The sequence below is a fragment of the Amblyraja radiata genome, chromosome 4 (assembly GCF_010909765.2).
Source record: "Amblyraja radiata isolate CabotCenter1 chromosome 4, sAmbRad1.1.pri, whole genome shotgun sequence".
NCBI classification, from domain to species: Eukaryota; Metazoa; Chordata; class Chondrichthyes; order Rajiformes; family Rajidae; genus Amblyraja; species Amblyraja radiata.
In genome coordinates this window covers 10,777,360-10,793,991 of record NC_045959.1, presented here as the reverse complement: position 1 = coordinate 10,793,991, position 16,632 = coordinate 10,777,360, and the positions used below count along the sequence as shown (strand labels likewise).

The following is a 16,632-nucleotide window of genomic DNA, read 5'->3' as shown; positions in this document are numbered from 1 at the left end:
CACAACTGTCTGAGCTGTGAATCAACTGAACACACTAAATGTCTACTGAAGTGTGAGTGTGGTGTTTTTGGAATGGAATTTCAAGGAATAGCCGTGAGTCAACTGCCAGCCCACCAGCCGTGAGTGAGCTGCAAACACATCAGGCTTGAGTGACTGAGCTGCCACCCCAAGAATCCATTTGGCCCACAATGTCCATACTTGCCCTCTGGAAACCAGTCCCTTCAGCCCACAACACCCAGACTAGCGCTCCAGAAAGACACCCCCCCTCCCCACTGGCCACCAATATTGGAATTGGTGGAGAGGTGGAATATTGCGTTGGGGGACCAGTGTGAACATGGGACCCAACGGGTCCCACTTAGTCTAATAAATTCTCAAATTCTAATTTTGTTATTACATTTCTCTATTCTTTATTCTCTTTTCCACTTTTTCCCCCCACCGCAACCTTTTATCTTACCCTCCTTCTCACAACATCTAGTCTTTTATTCCCCCATATCTTTCTGCAGCTGGTTTTATTTTTACTCGTCTATTGTTCCTGGTTACTCGCTCTTTGTCATGTTTCTTTCTCAATTATGTAACGGATTCGGCAATTTATCCCGGATGCCTATTTTTCCCGATCATGCTCTTGTCAGCTTACTCATCGAGCAAGTCAAAGGAAAAATATTTTTTGTGCTGGAGAGTCATTGTTATCAGGTCTGGTTCTGTTGAGTAGGTCCTCCACCCTTGAGTCCCACTCCAGAGGGTCTAGCGCAAAAGTCTAGATGGATTCCAGAGCACAACAAGATGGTGCTGACTCTGGATTAGCTATTAAACCAGTGTCCATTCCATTGCAATGTTTCAGAGAGCAACAATGAAGCTAACCCTGGTGTTAGGCCAATAATTCTTCCTCAATAGTACTGATTCACATTAGCAGGTCATGATCATATTGGCAAGTTATACTGTGATGGAAGATTCTATATTATGTTGTCATTGTTGCATTTGTCAGAGCTTGCAGTGCACTATCTGCCTGCTGTTTTTACTTTGCTATAGTAACAGCCATTAGAAAAGCTTTGCAGACCACCCCGTATTCTATCTGCAGGAGTGTCCCTATGCTTTCAGTTGTCTGCCAGTTTAACTCATCATTGCACCCCCACTTTGACCTTTCTGTCTGTTGCTTCCCAACTTGTTGCAACAAGACCCAAGACAAGTTTGAGGGACAACATCTCATCTGCTATTTTGGCACATTGGAGCTTGGAGGATTTCTTCTTCCCATCTCCACCGCTTTCTGCAGAGACCATTTCCTCCAACTCCCTGGTTAACTCATCCCTTTGCACCTAAACCACCCCCCTCCCAGGTACTTCCCCCTGCAGCCACAGAAGATGCAACACCTGTCCCTGTACCTCCTCCCTCGACTCCGTCCAAGGACCTCCTCCAACCTCATCTACTGTAACCACTGTTCCAGGTGTTGACTCCTATATATCGGCGAGAGACCAAGCGCAGGCTGAGGGATTGTTTCGCTGAACACCTCCGTTTAGTCTGCCTAAACCTACTTGATCTCCCTCTCCCATTCCCATACTGACCTTTCCGGCCTGGGCCTCCTGCACTGTCAGAGTGAGGCCCAACGCGAAATGGAGAAACATTACATCATATTTTGCATGGGCCGCTTACAACCCAGCAGCATAAATATTGATTTATTTAACTTCAAGTTACCCTTGCTTTCCCTCTCTCTCTCTCTGTCGCTCCCCCATCCTATTTCTCTGACTAGTTCTTCTGTCCTCCTGATTAAATATTACTAATTGTATGCTGCGTTGTAACTTTCCCTTCAGCTAACAAGAACCATTTCTACATTTCCCTATCAGCATCTGCTTTGATCTGTCATTTTCACACCTGACCCTTCCATATCTCTAGACTCCCTCTCCCCTGATTCTCAGTCTGAAGAAGGGTCTCGTCCCAAAATGTCACCCATTTCTTCACTCCAGAAATGCCGCCTGTCCTGCTGAGCCGCACACTCCAACATTTTGTGTCTATCTTTGGGTTAAATCAGCAACTGCAGTTCTGTCCTATACACTGTGGGTTCACGTCCCACCTCCATTCCCTCCGCGCCAGGGGGCAATTATCAGAGGCCAATTACCCTACAAACCCACACGTCTTTGGGATACGGGAGGAAACCAGAGCACCTGGATGAGCACCTGGATAGAAACATAGAAAATAGGTGCAGGAGTAGGACATTCGGCCCTTCAATATGATCATGGCTGATCATCCAACTCCGTATCCTGTACCTGCCTTCTCTCCATACCCCCTGATCCCTTTAGCCACAAGGGCCACATCTAACTCCCTCTTAAATATAGCCAATGAACTGGCCTCAACTACCTTCTGTGGCAGAGAGTTCCACAGATTCACCACTCTCTGTGTGAAAAATGTTTTTCTCATCTCGGTCCTAAAGGATTTCCCCTTTATCCTTAAACTGTGACCCCTTGTCCTGGACTTCCCCAGCATCGGGAACAATCTTCCTGCATCTAGCCTGTCCAACCCCTTAAGAATTTTGTAATTTTCTATAAGATCCCCCCTCAATCTCCTAAATTCCAGGGAGTACAAGCCGAGTCTATCCAGTCTTTCTTCATATGAAAGTCCTGACATCCCAGGAATCAGTCTAGTGAACCTTCTCTGTACTCCCTCTATGGCAAGAATGTCTTTCCTCAGATTTGGAGACCAAAACTGTACGCAATACTCCAGGTGTGGTCTCAGCAAGACCCTGTACAACTGCAGTAGATGAAACCCACGCTGTCACAAACAGAACATGGAAACTCCACGCAGATAGCAGCCAAGGTCTGGATCAAACCTCGGTATTTGGGGCTGTAAAGCAGCAGTTCTACCAGACGTGTCACCGTACACTTCATGTTAAATGTGCATTACCCACAGTCCATGAAGGTGAAAAATTACAACCTTCAGCACAACTTTCTTCTCATTTTAGCCCTACATGGCTGCTTCTTATCAGACTCTGTCTCCGATTTGTAGGTTATTCAGCCTGAGAAACAAGCCTCTCAGCATGCACCTGTCAATTACTGTCAGACACGAAACTTGCATGCATCATGTTTACACCACAAATGTTGCTTATCAGGAAGACCCATTAGAAACTGTAAAGAACTATGAGGAATTGGAGGTTTAGTTACTGGCATACACTCTTTTCACAACAATTGCAGATTGAAACACACTTCAAGCTTGTTTGTATCTTTCTACTCGGATGAGTATACTAATTCAAGTTATTTTCTTAGTGCCATGACCAACTACTATCAGTTCCTTTTTCATGTGAGCTTGCAATTAGTGTGAAACAATGCCATGCTGACATTAATAAACCTTGTTCATCTTTTGACATTTTGAGCCAACACATCTGATGATATAATCAATGTGTTAACTACAATGACTCTACTTGTTTTTGCATGGCGTTGCAGTTTGGTATTAATTTCTTGATTTATTATTTTACCTGTTCTCGCTTCACATCCATGGATAGTGAGATAATCTGTTGGTGGGACAACCAGAAGCATAAATTCATCTATCCTGTATTGGTGTCATTTGAATGTCGGATCCCTGATCTTCAAAGACAAATAGCTGTCCTCAGCTGCTGTATGATACGAGTTAACCCTCATATTTCACTTGGGCAGCTAACAACCCAATATCGATGTCCTCTAATTTCAAGTAACCGCTGTATTTCCTCTCTCTGCCCCTCCCCCACGCTAGTCGTCTTGCCAGTTCCACTGTCCGCATCCAAGCATCCCTTCGTTATCACCTGTTCCACAGCCAACAATGGACTATTGTGGGCTCCGCCTTTCTCCGTCATCGGTGCCGGCTCGTGATTTATCCTGAAGCTTTTCATACCTCTAGTTTCCCTTTCCCCTGACTCGCAGTCTGCAGAACGGCTTCGACCCGAAGCGTCACCTATTCTTTTTCTCTGAAGATGCTGCCTGACCCACTGAGTAACTCTAGCATTTTATGTCTATCTTCAGTGTAAAGCAGCATCTGCCGGTCCTTCCCACACAGGAGATATTTACTTTTGACTGACATGACTTTGCTTTGCTAATCACAGTGTAGTTTGTCTACCAATTCTTGCCAACTCCCTTAACTAATTGAAAATAAAATACTGCACACACTGGTAGTCTGAAATAAAACCAGAAAATGCTGGAAATACTTGAGAGATCAGGGAGCATCTGTGAAGAGACTTAATGCTCAGGCTTAAGGGCCTGTCCCACTTAGGCGACTTTTTAGGCGAGTGCAGGAGACTCTGCGCTCGCCACATGGTCGTCACATGTCTGCTGGTGGTCTCTGGTGAGTCTCCTTCATGGTCGCGAGGAGTTCCCGCATTCTGGCGCAAATTTTTCAACATGTTAAAAAAAAAATATGCGGCCATGGAGATAATCGATACTCCTGTAGTCGTAGGTATAGTTGTAGTGGGGCCGCCATGTAGTTATGGGTAGTCGTAGGTAGTTTTAGTTAATCCCCTTAGCTGACCGGGCATTTTCATTGGCTCATTGGGGGAATAAAACATAAGCACGAGTTTCCAGGACCAAGGATAACCGACCGATAATGTTAAATGTCCACCGAACATCACAGCTGTGTATCTCTGGCTTCTTAAAAGTTGTCTGCCTTCTTAAATGTGTCTCCACTCATTCTTCCCCCCCCCCCCCCTCTTTTAAAGGACTTACCATACATTGTGCTACCTGTCTTAACCTTCCTGTTCATCACGGTGTGTGTCTATATCACCTTGGCTTTGCACCGTGTGAATTTCAGACAGCACTTACCTTGGCCCCCGCCTTTGCGATGTGTTTGTGTGTGTGTTCCATTCTGACAGTCGCCGTTCCAGTTCCTGGTTTTTCAGGCGACTGCCGGGACCTCGACAGTTGCCGGCAGTCCACTGTAAAATCACCTAAGTGGGACAGGCCCTTGAATGATTTTGAGCTGAACATTACATCTATTTTTCCCTGCAGCTGCAGCCTAACTTGAGTATTTCCAGCAATTTCTTCCATGACCTCATTGTTGTTTCTATATACAAGTGTATGGTTTCCTTTTTCTGGCCATTGTTTTCAGCCTGTTAATAATTAGGCAGTACAATCAAAATAAAGACACAGATTTTCAGTTAACTCCAATGAATGTAATACTGAAGTATATCCTGTACTTCTATTTGTAGAGTTTTGTTTTTCTAAAAACAGGTATCTTTATACTAGGAACATCTCCTCTGGCATGCTTTATTATTGAAAAAAAACCTTGAGAATTGCAGCACAGCCTGTGTTTGCAACTGGCACAGTACTATCAGTTATTGAGATGTTTAACATTGAAACTCCCAATGTAGTTCGCTGCTCCAATGCTCTTTACCCAAGCCTTTCAGGTAGATTATTCTATGGTTGATATATTTGCCCTCCACAGCCCTTACTATATTAAGTGCTGCCAAAGCTGAAACAATGCTTTCAATACTTAGTAACTGGCACTCTCTATTTTGTATAATCTCAAACATTTACATTCTGCTAACATGACAGGTCCTTTTATAGGCTTTTAAAATATGACCATAATAGTATAATATATATAATAAACCTGTCATAAGCTGTTCCGGGATAGAATTTGTATCTTGAGGTAATCAAATCTCTATATTAACTTGTTCAAAAGGGAACTGCAGATGCTGGAATATCGAAGGTACACAAAATTGCTGGGGAAACTCAGCGGGTGCAGCAGCATCTATGGAGCGAAGGATGCTGCTGCACCCGCTGAGTTTCCCCAGCAATTTTGTGTACCCTCTATATTAACTTGTTTTGCCAAGATACATAAATTAATTTGTGAACTTGCATTCCACAGCCGTTTGAGAGTGTGGCACCAGATTGTAAACCAAAATCCTGGAATGCCCAGTCCACCCTGGTAAGTATATATTCAGAGTAAAAATGTAAGGAAAGCGTAAAGAAGTTGTGATTTTCTTCCGTTCCACATTCTCCAAATCAGAGCTTTGCTCCCTCATTGGCTCAGGAATGAAAATGGATATATTCCTACCACTGTGGCTTTTGCTGGCATTACCGTCAGCGTATTGTTCCCGATGTTGGGGAAGTCCAGAACAAGGGGTCACAGTTTAAGGATAAAGGGGAAATCTTTTAGGACCGAGATGAGAAAAACATTTTTCACGCAGAGAGTGGTGAGTCTTTGGAACTCTCTGCCACAGAAGATAGTTGAGGCCAGTTCACTGGCTATATTTAAGAGGGAGTTAGATGTGGCCCTTGTGGCTAAAGGGATCAGGGGGTATGGAGAGAAGGCAGGTACAGGATACTGAGTTGGATGATCAGCCATGATCATATTGAATGGCGGTGCAGGTTCGAAGGGCCGAATGGCCTACTCCTGCACCTATTGTCTATGTTTCTATGTAATTGATGGGGAAGGGAGTGGAGTTGAATGATGCATTAGTTAACTTATTAAAGTGTGGGTACACTATGTTAAAAGGAAGAGTTCCCAGCTTTTTTGGATGTATAAAATCATTCTTGGAAGTGCTGTACAATCAAAGCTTTTATTTCATAGAAACATAGAAAATAGGTGCAGGAAGAGGCCATTCGACCGTTCGATATGGGGAGCCAGCACCGCCATTCATTGTGATCATGGCTGATCGTCCCCAATCAACAACCCGTGCCTGCCTTCTCCCCATATCCCTTGGTTCCTCTAGCCCCTAGAACTCTATCTAACTATCTCTTAAATCCATCCAGCGAATCGGCCTCCACTGCCCTCTGTGGCAGGGAATTCCACAAATTCACAACTCTCTGGGTGAAAAGGTTTTTCTCACAGTCTTAAATGGCTTTATTCTAAGACTGTGGCCCCTGGTTCTGGACTCGCCCAACATTGGGAAAATGTTTCCTGCATTTAGCTTGTCCAGTCCTTTTATAAGTTTCTATAAGAAACTCCTCATCCTTCTAAACTCCAGTGAATACAAGCCTAGTCTTTTCAATCTTTCCTCATATGACAGTCCCGCCATCCCAGGGATCAATGTCTTGAACCTACGCTGCACTGCCTCAATCACAAGGATGTCCTTCCTCAAATTCGGTGACCAAAACTGGACACAATACTCCAGATGTGGTCTCACCAGAGCCCTATACAACTGCAGAAGAACCTCTTTACTCCTATACTGAAATCCTCTTGTTATGAAGGCCAACATTCCATTAGCTTTCTTCACTGCCTGCTGTACCTGCACGCCAACTTTCAGTGACCGGTGTACAAGGATGCCCAGGTCTCGCTGCACCTCCCCCTTGCCTAACCTAACCCCATTGAGATAATAATCCGCCCCCTTGTTTTTGCCACCAAAGTGGATAACCTCACATTTATCTATATTATACTGCATCTGCCACGCATCTGCCAACTCACTCAACCTGTCCAGGTCACCCTGCAAGCTCCTAACATCCTCTTCACAGTTCACACTGCCACCCAGCTTTGTGTCATTCGCAAACTTGCTAGTGTTGCTCCTAATTCCCTCTTCCAAATCATTAATATATATGGTAAACAGTTGCGGCCCCAACACCAAGCCTTGCGGCACTCCACTCGCCACTGCCTGCCATTCTGAAAAGGATCCGTTCACTCCTACTCTTTGCTTCCTATCTGGCAACCAATTTTCTATCCATGTCAACACCCTACCCCAATACCATATGCTCTCATTTTAATCACCAGTCTCCCGTGCGGGAACTTATCAAAGCCTTTCTGAAAGTCTAGATATACTACATCCACTGGCAGCCCTTCATCCATTTTACTTGTCACATCCTCAAAAAAATTTCAGAAGATTAGTCAAGCATGATTTGCCCTTTCATAAATCCATGTTGACTTGGACTAATCCTTTTACTGCTATCCAAATGCCTCATTATTACCTCTAATTGACTCCAGCATCTTTCCCACCACCGAAGTCAGGCTAACTTGTCTGTAATTCCCCGTTTTCTCTCTCGCTCCTTTCTTGAAAAGTGGGATAACATTACCTATCCTCAAATCCACAGGAACTGATCCTGAATCGATCGAACATTGGAAAATGATCACCAATGCGTCCACTTTTTCTAGAGCCACCTCCCTGAGGACCCTGGGATGCAGACCATCATGTCCAGGGGATTTATCATTCTTCAGTCCCATTAGCCTACCCAATACTATTTCTCGCCTATTGAAAATTTATTTCAGTTCCTCTCCCCCCTTAGATCCTCTGTCCTCCAGTACATCTGGAAGATTGTTTGTGTCTTCCTCAGTGAAGACAGATCCGAAGTACCTATTCAACTCTTCTGCCATTTCCTTGTTGCCCATAATAATTTCACCCGTGTCTGCCTTCAAGGGACCCACATTTGACTTTGCTACTCTTTTTCCCTTAACATATCTAAAGAAGCTTTTACTGTCCTTTATATTCCTTGCCAGTTTTCCTTCGTACTTCATCTTTTCAGCCCGTATTGCCCGTTTTGTTTCCTTCTGTTGTCCTATGAAAGTTTCCCAATCCTCTGGCTTCCGGCTACTCTTTGCTGTGTTACACATCTTTTCTTTTAGTTTTATTCTATCCCTAATGTCTCGTGTCAGCCACGGTTGCCTCCTACTCCCCTTAGAATCTTTCTTCCTTTTTGGAATGAAATAATCCTGCGTCTTCCGGATTATGCCCAGAAATTCCTGCCATTGCTGTTCCACCGTCATTCCTGCTGGTATCCCTTTCCAGTCTACCTTGGCCAGCTCCCCTCTCATGCCTTCATAGGACCCTTTGTTCAACTGCATCACTGACACTTCTGATTTAACCTTCTCCTTCTCAAATTGCAGATTAAAACTAATCATATTATGATCACTACCTCCAAGCGGTTCCTTTACCTCGAGTTCTCTTATCATATCTGGTTCATTGGACAACACTAAATCCAGAATTGCCTTTTCTCTGGTCGGCTCCATTACAAGCTGCTCTAAGAATCCGTCTCGGAGGCACTCTACAAACTCTCTTTCTTGGGGTCCTGAACCAACCTGATTTTCCCAGTCTAACTGCATATTGAAATCCCCCATCACCACAGTGGCATTACCTTGGTTACATTCCAGTTTTAACTCCTGCTGCAACTTACACCCTACATCCGGGCTGCTATTTGGGGGTCTGTAGATAACACCAATTAGTGTCTTCTTGCCTTTACAATTCCTCAACTCAATCCACAGTGACTCTACCTCATCAGTCCCTATGTCTTCCCGAGCAAGGGACTGAATTCCATCCCTCACCAGCAGAGCTACCCCCCTCCTCTGCCCACCTGCCTGTCCTTTCTATAGGCTGTATAACCTGAATATTAAGTTCCCAGGCCCGATCCTCCTGCAGCCACGTCTCAGTAATCCACACAATGTCATATCTACCAATCTCTGAGCCTCAAGATCATCCACCTTACTTCTTATACTTCGCGCATTCATATACAATACTTTTAATTCCTTACGCATCTCACCTTTCACATCGATCCCTATTACACTTGGCCATACTCTCCTATCCCTTTGTGAGCTTTCTTTCCCGTTAATTCTGGGGTCATTAACTATCCCTTTACTCTCTTTCCCTTTAACTCCGTCCTCGACTATCCCATTTGACACCCCACACCCCCCCTTATTCAGTTTAAAACCACCCGTGTAGCAGTGGCAAACCTGCCTGCCAGAATGCTGGTCCCCCACCTGTTAAGGTGCAATCCGTCCCTTTTGTACAGTTCCCCCTTACTCCAAAACAGATCCCAGTGGTCTAAGAATCTAAATCCCTGCCCCCTGCACCAGTTCCTCAGCCACACATTCAGGTCCCGTATCTCCCTGTTCCTGCTCTCGCCAGGTCGAGGAACTGGAAGCAAACCGGAGATAACCACCCTGGAGGTCCTGCTTTTCAGCTTTTTTTCCGAGCTCTCTAAAGTCACTCTGCAGAATATTCACCCCCTTCTTTCCGATATCGTTTGTGCCGACATGCACTACCACTTCCGGCTGTTCACCTTCGCCCTTGAGGATTTTCTGCACTCTGTCCGTGACATCCTGGATCCTGGCACCAGGAAGGCAGCACACCATCCTCGAATCCCGTCTGTTGCCACAGAAACCCCTGTCCGTACCTCTCACAATGGAGTCTCCCACTACAATGGCGTTGCCTGACTTTGGTCTATTTGGTTTTGGCTCAACAGCCCTATTTGCTTTGCAAGCCAGTCCGCCGCTCAGTGTTATAACGTCTTCTGTCCCGACAGCTTCTGTGGGTGAACCTGTTCACAAGAGGTACAACACCCGGGGACGTTTGCAATCCATGTTTCCCTCCCTTTCTCACCGTCTCCCACCTTCTCTCTTCCAGTACCTTAGGTGTAACAATCTTACTGTAGGACTTGTCGAGAAACGACTCGGTTTCACGGACGAACCTGAGGTCATCTACTTGTTTCTACAGTTCCCCAACACAGTCCTTCAGGAGCTGTACCTGGATGCACTTCTCACATTTGTAGGAGCCAGAGGCACCAGCAGTGTCCTTGACCTCCCACATACTGCAAGCATCACACTGAATCAGCTTGCCTGACATCTCCTTCTTTCGTCTCTCCCTCTCCAGCGTTTGGTGTGGCGTCCTCCCTTGGCCTCCTCGCCGAAGACTCGCAGCCAAAGACTGCACTTTTCTCACAGGGCACTTCCCTCGACAGGGCCGCACCCAGAGAGCAAGTCTTGCTTATATCAGATGCTAAATTGCCTAATTGTCCGATTTACCAATCTTCCAATCTAAGTGTTCAGCCAATCCCCACACTCACTCCTAACCCTCCTTCCTCTGATGAGCTTGTAAGTATGTGCTTTGTCCGATCTACTCAAAGTGCTGTTTGCCCGTTTTTTAAACCTGCACTCAAGACTCACCAAGTCCAGCCAACGGTCGTTCTCACTGCTGCTTTGTCCGACCTGCTCTCAAAGAGAGACATATTGTCACTCTTCAAACTTGCTACCAAAATGAATAATTTCACTTGCTTTGCATTTAAATTAATCTTCCTTGCGCTTGCCCACTTCACCAGTGCATGGTCTCTGTTACATCATCCTCAGTGTTTACTGCACTTTTGATTTGTGTGTCATCTGCAAACATTGAAATTATTCCCTCTAAATATATCTAGGTCACGGATTTGGATCAAAAATAAATATGGTCCACGTAGCCAATATATATATATATGGTCCACGTAGCATCTCCACACATTTTTTCTCCAAATTGATAAAAACCATTAGTTCCTGTTCCTTATGCCCCTGTCCCACTTAGGAAACCTGAACGGAAACCTCTGGAGACTTTGCGCCCCACCCAAGGTTTCCGTGCGGTTCCCCTGGAACCGCACGGAAACCTTGGGTGGGGCGCAAAGTCTCCAGAGGTTTCCGTTCAGGTTTCCTAAGTGGGACAGGGGCATTAGACTTCTCATATCCAAGTAGCCATTGGCTGTACATCATATGGGCTTTAACTTTATAAACATGTATTATTTTTAAATGTGTTTTAAAACTCCATGTGCACCAGGTTAATCCTTTCCATTATTTTGTCAATCATTTGTTGATTGCTAGACAAACACTATTTAGCCAATCCATTGGGACTTTCATTTATAAGCAATATATTTTCTAAATGCAGTTACTTTTGTCCCAGATTATTGTCTCTGAAAGTTTCTTCACCATTAACGAGTGACTCATTGGCTTTGAATTCCCAGTTCATTTTAAAACAGGGATGTACCAATTGCTGTCCTTCACCACTTTAATACCACCCCCATGTTTGAAGACAATTGGAAAATTGTGGCCACAAGCCTTTGTATTTCCCATCCTTTATTCCCCTGGCAACTTAAAATGCAAAGTATTCAGAGTAGATGTTATGTCTGCCAAGAACCTTTCCTTTTAACTCCTATTAAATAAAACTAAACTACTTCACTCTTTTGTGTTGCATTGGCAGATTTCCCTTTCATTGACGACAGATGCAAAATAATCTATTGTTCAGCCATGTCCTGAGATTCTGCTATATCGCATTATGTATTGTCAAGAGAGGTTTATATTTTTCAGTTTCGATTTTGCTTTTTGATTTTTAAAGCATTTTTGCATTAGTCACCTGACTGCTGGCTTAGCCAAGACATGTTTGCTCTCCATTTTAAAAGTTACTTCTGTGTTTTTACTTGTTCCAGCAAATGGTTTAGTGTATGTAACCACTTCCCATTTCCACGTATTCTTAATTCAACTATATTGTGACAGATTTGTGCCTTGACTTTTTTTTAGATATTGAACACATTTGGTCATGTTTGACATGATATTCCACTGGTGGACTCAAACAGGGTGCATGTTTTCCATGTAACTTCTGGCCTAAAAGTATAATCACCAACATGAGTTCAGTTCCACTGAATTTTACTTTGTCTATTCTCTTAAACAAACATAACATCATATTTTGCATTTTTGGGCAAACCTTCTGCTGCCTGAGTCACTGGTTGTCTGTTCTTGAACCAGACCATTTGTTACGAAACACAAAATTCCTCAGCTCCAGGCATGTCGGGGTTTATTAGTGCAGTTCCAGACGAGCTTTTTCCCGGCAGAACTGCCTGTCTGCTGACAGCGAATGCGATAGCTAGTGTGGCTAACCCCCAACTTCAATGGTTGCAAATTCTGACAGACATTCAAAGCACTTATGACCTGAAATTCTTTTTTAAATTAAATTAAGTTAAAAAAACATTCAAACATTTAAAAGAAACACACTAGAATAAACTTAATTGCAGGCCCTCCCAAGGTTACAACAGACTTGGATTCATAAGTCATAGGAGTGGAATTAGGCCATTCGGCACATCAAGTCTGCTCCATCTTTCAATCATGTACCCATTCCGACAGATGACCCAGTCAAGTTCAAGTTCAAGTGAGTTTATTGTCATGTGTCCCTTATAGGACAATGAAATTCTTACTTTGCTTCAGCACAACAGAACATAGTCGGCAAAAATAAATACAGAACAGATTAGTGTGCCTATATACCAATGAATATATATATACACACTTAAATAAGCATATAAAGTGCAATAGGCTATTAAAGTTCAGATTTTTGTTTGAGTTGAGTTTAATAGTCTGATGGCTGAGGGGAAGGAGCTGTTCCTGAACCTGGATGTTGCAGATTTCAGGCTCCTGTACCTTCTATCTGAAGGCAGCGGAGATGAGTGTGTGACCAGGATGGTGTTGGTCCTTGATGATGCCGCCAGCCTTTTTGAGGCAGCGACTGTGGTAGATCCCCTCGATGGTAGGGAGGTCAGAGCCGATGGGCAGTGTTTGCTACTTTTTGCAGTCCTTTCTGCTCCTGGGCGCTCAAGTTGCCGAACCAAGCCACAATGCAACCGGTCAGCATGCTCTCTACTGTGCACCTGTAGAAGTTCGAGAGTGTCCTCCTTGACACACCCACTCTCCGTAATCTTCTCATGAAGTAGAGGCGCTGTTGTGCTTTCTTTATAATTGCATCAGTGTTCTGGGACCAGGAGAGATCTTCGGAAATATGCACGCCCAGGAATTTGAAGCTCTTGACCCTTTCCACCATCGACCCGTTGATATAAACGGGACAGTGGGTCCCCAACCTACCCCTTCCAAAGTCCACAATCAGTTCCTTGCTTTTGCTGATGTTGAGAGCCAGGTTATTGTGCTGGCACCATTTGGTCAGTCGGTCGCTCACTTCTATACTCTACTCGCCCCCATCAGTGGCGAAATAGATGATGGAGTTTGCACTATGACCGGTTACGCAGTCATGAGTATAGAGTGAGTACAGCAGGGGGCTGAGCACGCAGCCTTGAGGTGCTCCCGTGCTGATTGGTATCAAGGCTGTCACTTTTTGGTGACACATAATGGTGGTGTAGCAGTGGTCGAGGGCGTTTGGTCCTTTGGTGCAGCAGGAGACATGTTGGTGGAAGTAAGGGAGCAATTTCTTAAGGTTGGCTTTGTTAAAATCCCCAGCTATGGTGGTAAGTGCCTCGAGGTAAGCCGTGTGGTGTTTGTTGACCATGGCGTGCAGCTCCCCCAGTGCCAGATGGAGGGATGTAGACCGCGGTCAGGATGATGGAGGTGAATTCCCTCGGTAGGTAGAAGGGACGGCACTTCACAGCCAGATGTTTGAGGTGTGGAGAACAGGAGTTGGACAGGACTGCCACGTCTGAGCACCACACAGAGTTGACCATGAGGCAGACGCCCCCTCCTCTCCCTTTCCCAGACGTCAGGGTACGGTCCATGCGATGGATGGAGAACCCTTCAGGCTGGACCGCTGAGTCTGGGGAGCTGGGGGTGAGCCATGTCTCTGTGAAACAGAAAACAGAGCATTTCCTGAGCTCCCTTTGATAAAGCAGCCTTGCCCTTTGTTTTCAAGGGACTGTACGTTGGCCAATAGGATGGTAGGGAGAGGGGGTCTAAGTCCCCTGCGCTTCATTCCTGCCCGTCGGCCACGTTTCCGGACACAATGGAGGCTTCCCCATAGTTTCCAGGTACTTTGCTTACTGTACCTGCTGTTTCTGCGAACCTGCGCTGGAACGGGGAATCCCTCACAGACAGCAGCTCCAGCTCCGTTGCTCCAGGGAGGACCTGCTCATCAACAGAGGACATCCCAGTGTTTCCAAATACAGTACCTGTGATTCCCAGTCGGGTTGGGTTCTCTCCAGCGATCCAGGGAACGCTTGATCCAGGGAGGCTCCCACAGCTGCGGGAGATGGCAAAATCGCTAGTGCCTTCAGATGCACTGGCATCTTGTCCGTTACAGCACCGATCTCTGCCGTTTTTCTGATCCAGGTAAGTTGCTTGTAGCTGTAAATGATCCTCTTCTGTTGGGCTGCTGGCAAAATGTCACCGCAGGTCGGTCAGAAATGCTACTGCCCAGCAATGTACAGAAATAAAAGCATAGGCCAACCAGGCTGTGTAATTCAACCATTTAGATGTTGCCCTGAACTGAGTTTTCACACGGCAGAAGATGCCTGCCATCTGCAGCAGCTGGCGAATCAGGGTTTCGGGGGTTATAGGGAGAAGGCAGGAGAATGGGGTTGAGAGGGAATGATAGATCAGCCATGATTGAATGGCAGAGTGGACTTGATGGGCAGAATGGCCTAGTTCTGCTCCTAGAACTTATGAAATCCATTCAGTTAGTCTCCCACAGCCTTGCTCGTAGGCAAGAGCGGAACTCGCTATCAAAACATGGAGGGGACGGGGGACACAATTTTTTGGCGGCCACGCGCGCATGCGCACACTCACACTTGAATGGCGGTGCTGGCTCGAAGGGCCGAATGGCCTACTCCTGCACCTATTTTCTATGTTTATATGTTTCTAAATGCAGCACAACTGCCTGTCTCACCGGGTTAATCTACAGCCCTGTCTGGACTGACGGGACACCAGCGCTGCTTCTCCGCGCTGACCATATTACCCGCAAGTCCAAGGAGGGCTGTAGGTTCACTTGGACAGGCAGAGTTGAGCTGGGTTTAGTGCTGTTTCTCTGCGCTGGCTGTGGACCTGGGAGCACCGCTCGCGTCTGACCACCCGTGGGGGGGGGGGGGGCACTCGGGACAGCGCCGGAGACCAGGCCGGGATCGATCCTGCCTGCGGATGAGACGCAGGTCTGTGCCACGTCTCCAATCTGCGCACTCTATCCTCAGTCCCACCCCCACTGTCTCGCGGAAAGCGGAGATTTTAAAATCCGGATGACAAAAACTTGGGGGGCATGTCCCCTACCTCTCAAAACATGGGGGGGGCGTATCCCCTCTGGCTCCCCCCCCCCCCCCCCCCGGGTTTTCCGCCCCAGGGTTCTCTGGTTCTCTGGTGGGATAGCAAGTTTGATGGTAGTGGTCAGAAGCTGGTAGTGGAGGGTTGCTTTTCAGATTGGGGACCTGTGACCAAAGGCAGGTGGGATTAGCATGGTTGGGCATCATGGGTGAGTTGGGTCGAGGAATCTGTTTCTGTGCAAGTTACCTCGATTAACCTATGAATGATCATGAAGTTATTTACTAAGTTACCAGATAATAGGTCAACGAGTAGACTTTGCAAATTTGTATAAAATATTATTGTTATCCTTTTCACAATTTTGTAACGTGTTGAAGATTTTTCCATTTTTGTAGAAGTTCACGAGGCTGTTTTAGTGGAATGTACGTTTTATGTGCAAATAGAAATGATTTGTGACAATTTGAATGCCAATGATTCTCCTTGATTTTCCAGAGCAAACATATCGGAACGGTGCCAGGAAAACAATGTAGGGAAGTGACAAGAAAAGATGAAGCCAGTGTCTTTGAATACATTGCTGATGATCAGTTATGATCTTGGTCGACATAAACACTATTTTGGTGCAGTAGCATATAGAGCTGTACTTTTGGTCGTGATCTTCTAATGTTACGGGGGAGTAGATTGCATATTGCCCACTCTCCCTATTGATAGGAGAGATGCTAGGGAGGTAGATACAAAAAGATGGAGTAACTCAGCGGGACAGGCAGCATCTCTGGAGAAAAGGAATGGTTGACGTTTCGGGTTGAGACTCTTCTCAGAGGGTCTCGACTCTAAACGTCGCCCATTCCTTCTCTCAGGAAATGCTGCCTGTCCCGCTGAGTTACTCCAGCATTTTATTTCTACCTTCGATTTAAACCAGCATCTGCAGTTCTTTTCTACCCAAGATGTTAGAGAGGTTTTATTCCTCCCTAGGAACTGGTTACCCAGGCTAAATGCATTGGATTATGTAAACCG

At 45.6% G+C, this 16,632-nt stretch overlaps 1 protein-coding gene across 4 annotated transcripts in view; it reads left to right on the top strand.

Annotated features, from left to right (window-relative positions):
* Positions 1 to 16,391, top strand: part of snx31 (sorting nexin 31) — a 106,772-nt gene extending 90,381 nt beyond the window's left edge. For 2 of the 4 annotated variants that reach the window (XM_033018945.1, XM_033018942.1), the window contains exons 13-14: positions 5,815 to 5,874; positions 16,114 to 16,391. In XM_033018945.1, the coding sequence (XP_032874836.1) occupies positions 5,815 to 5,874; positions 16,114 to 16,212 (159 nt within the window). In that variant the 3' untranslated portion in view covers positions 16,213 to 16,391. Of the gene's footprint in view, positions 1 to 3,422; positions 3,430 to 5,814; positions 5,875 to 16,113 lie in introns of all 4 variants that reach the window. The other 2 variants (XM_033018944.1, XM_033018946.1) reach the window with 2 other exon arrangements.
* The last annotated feature ends 241 nt before the right edge of the window (positions 16,392 to 16,632 follow it).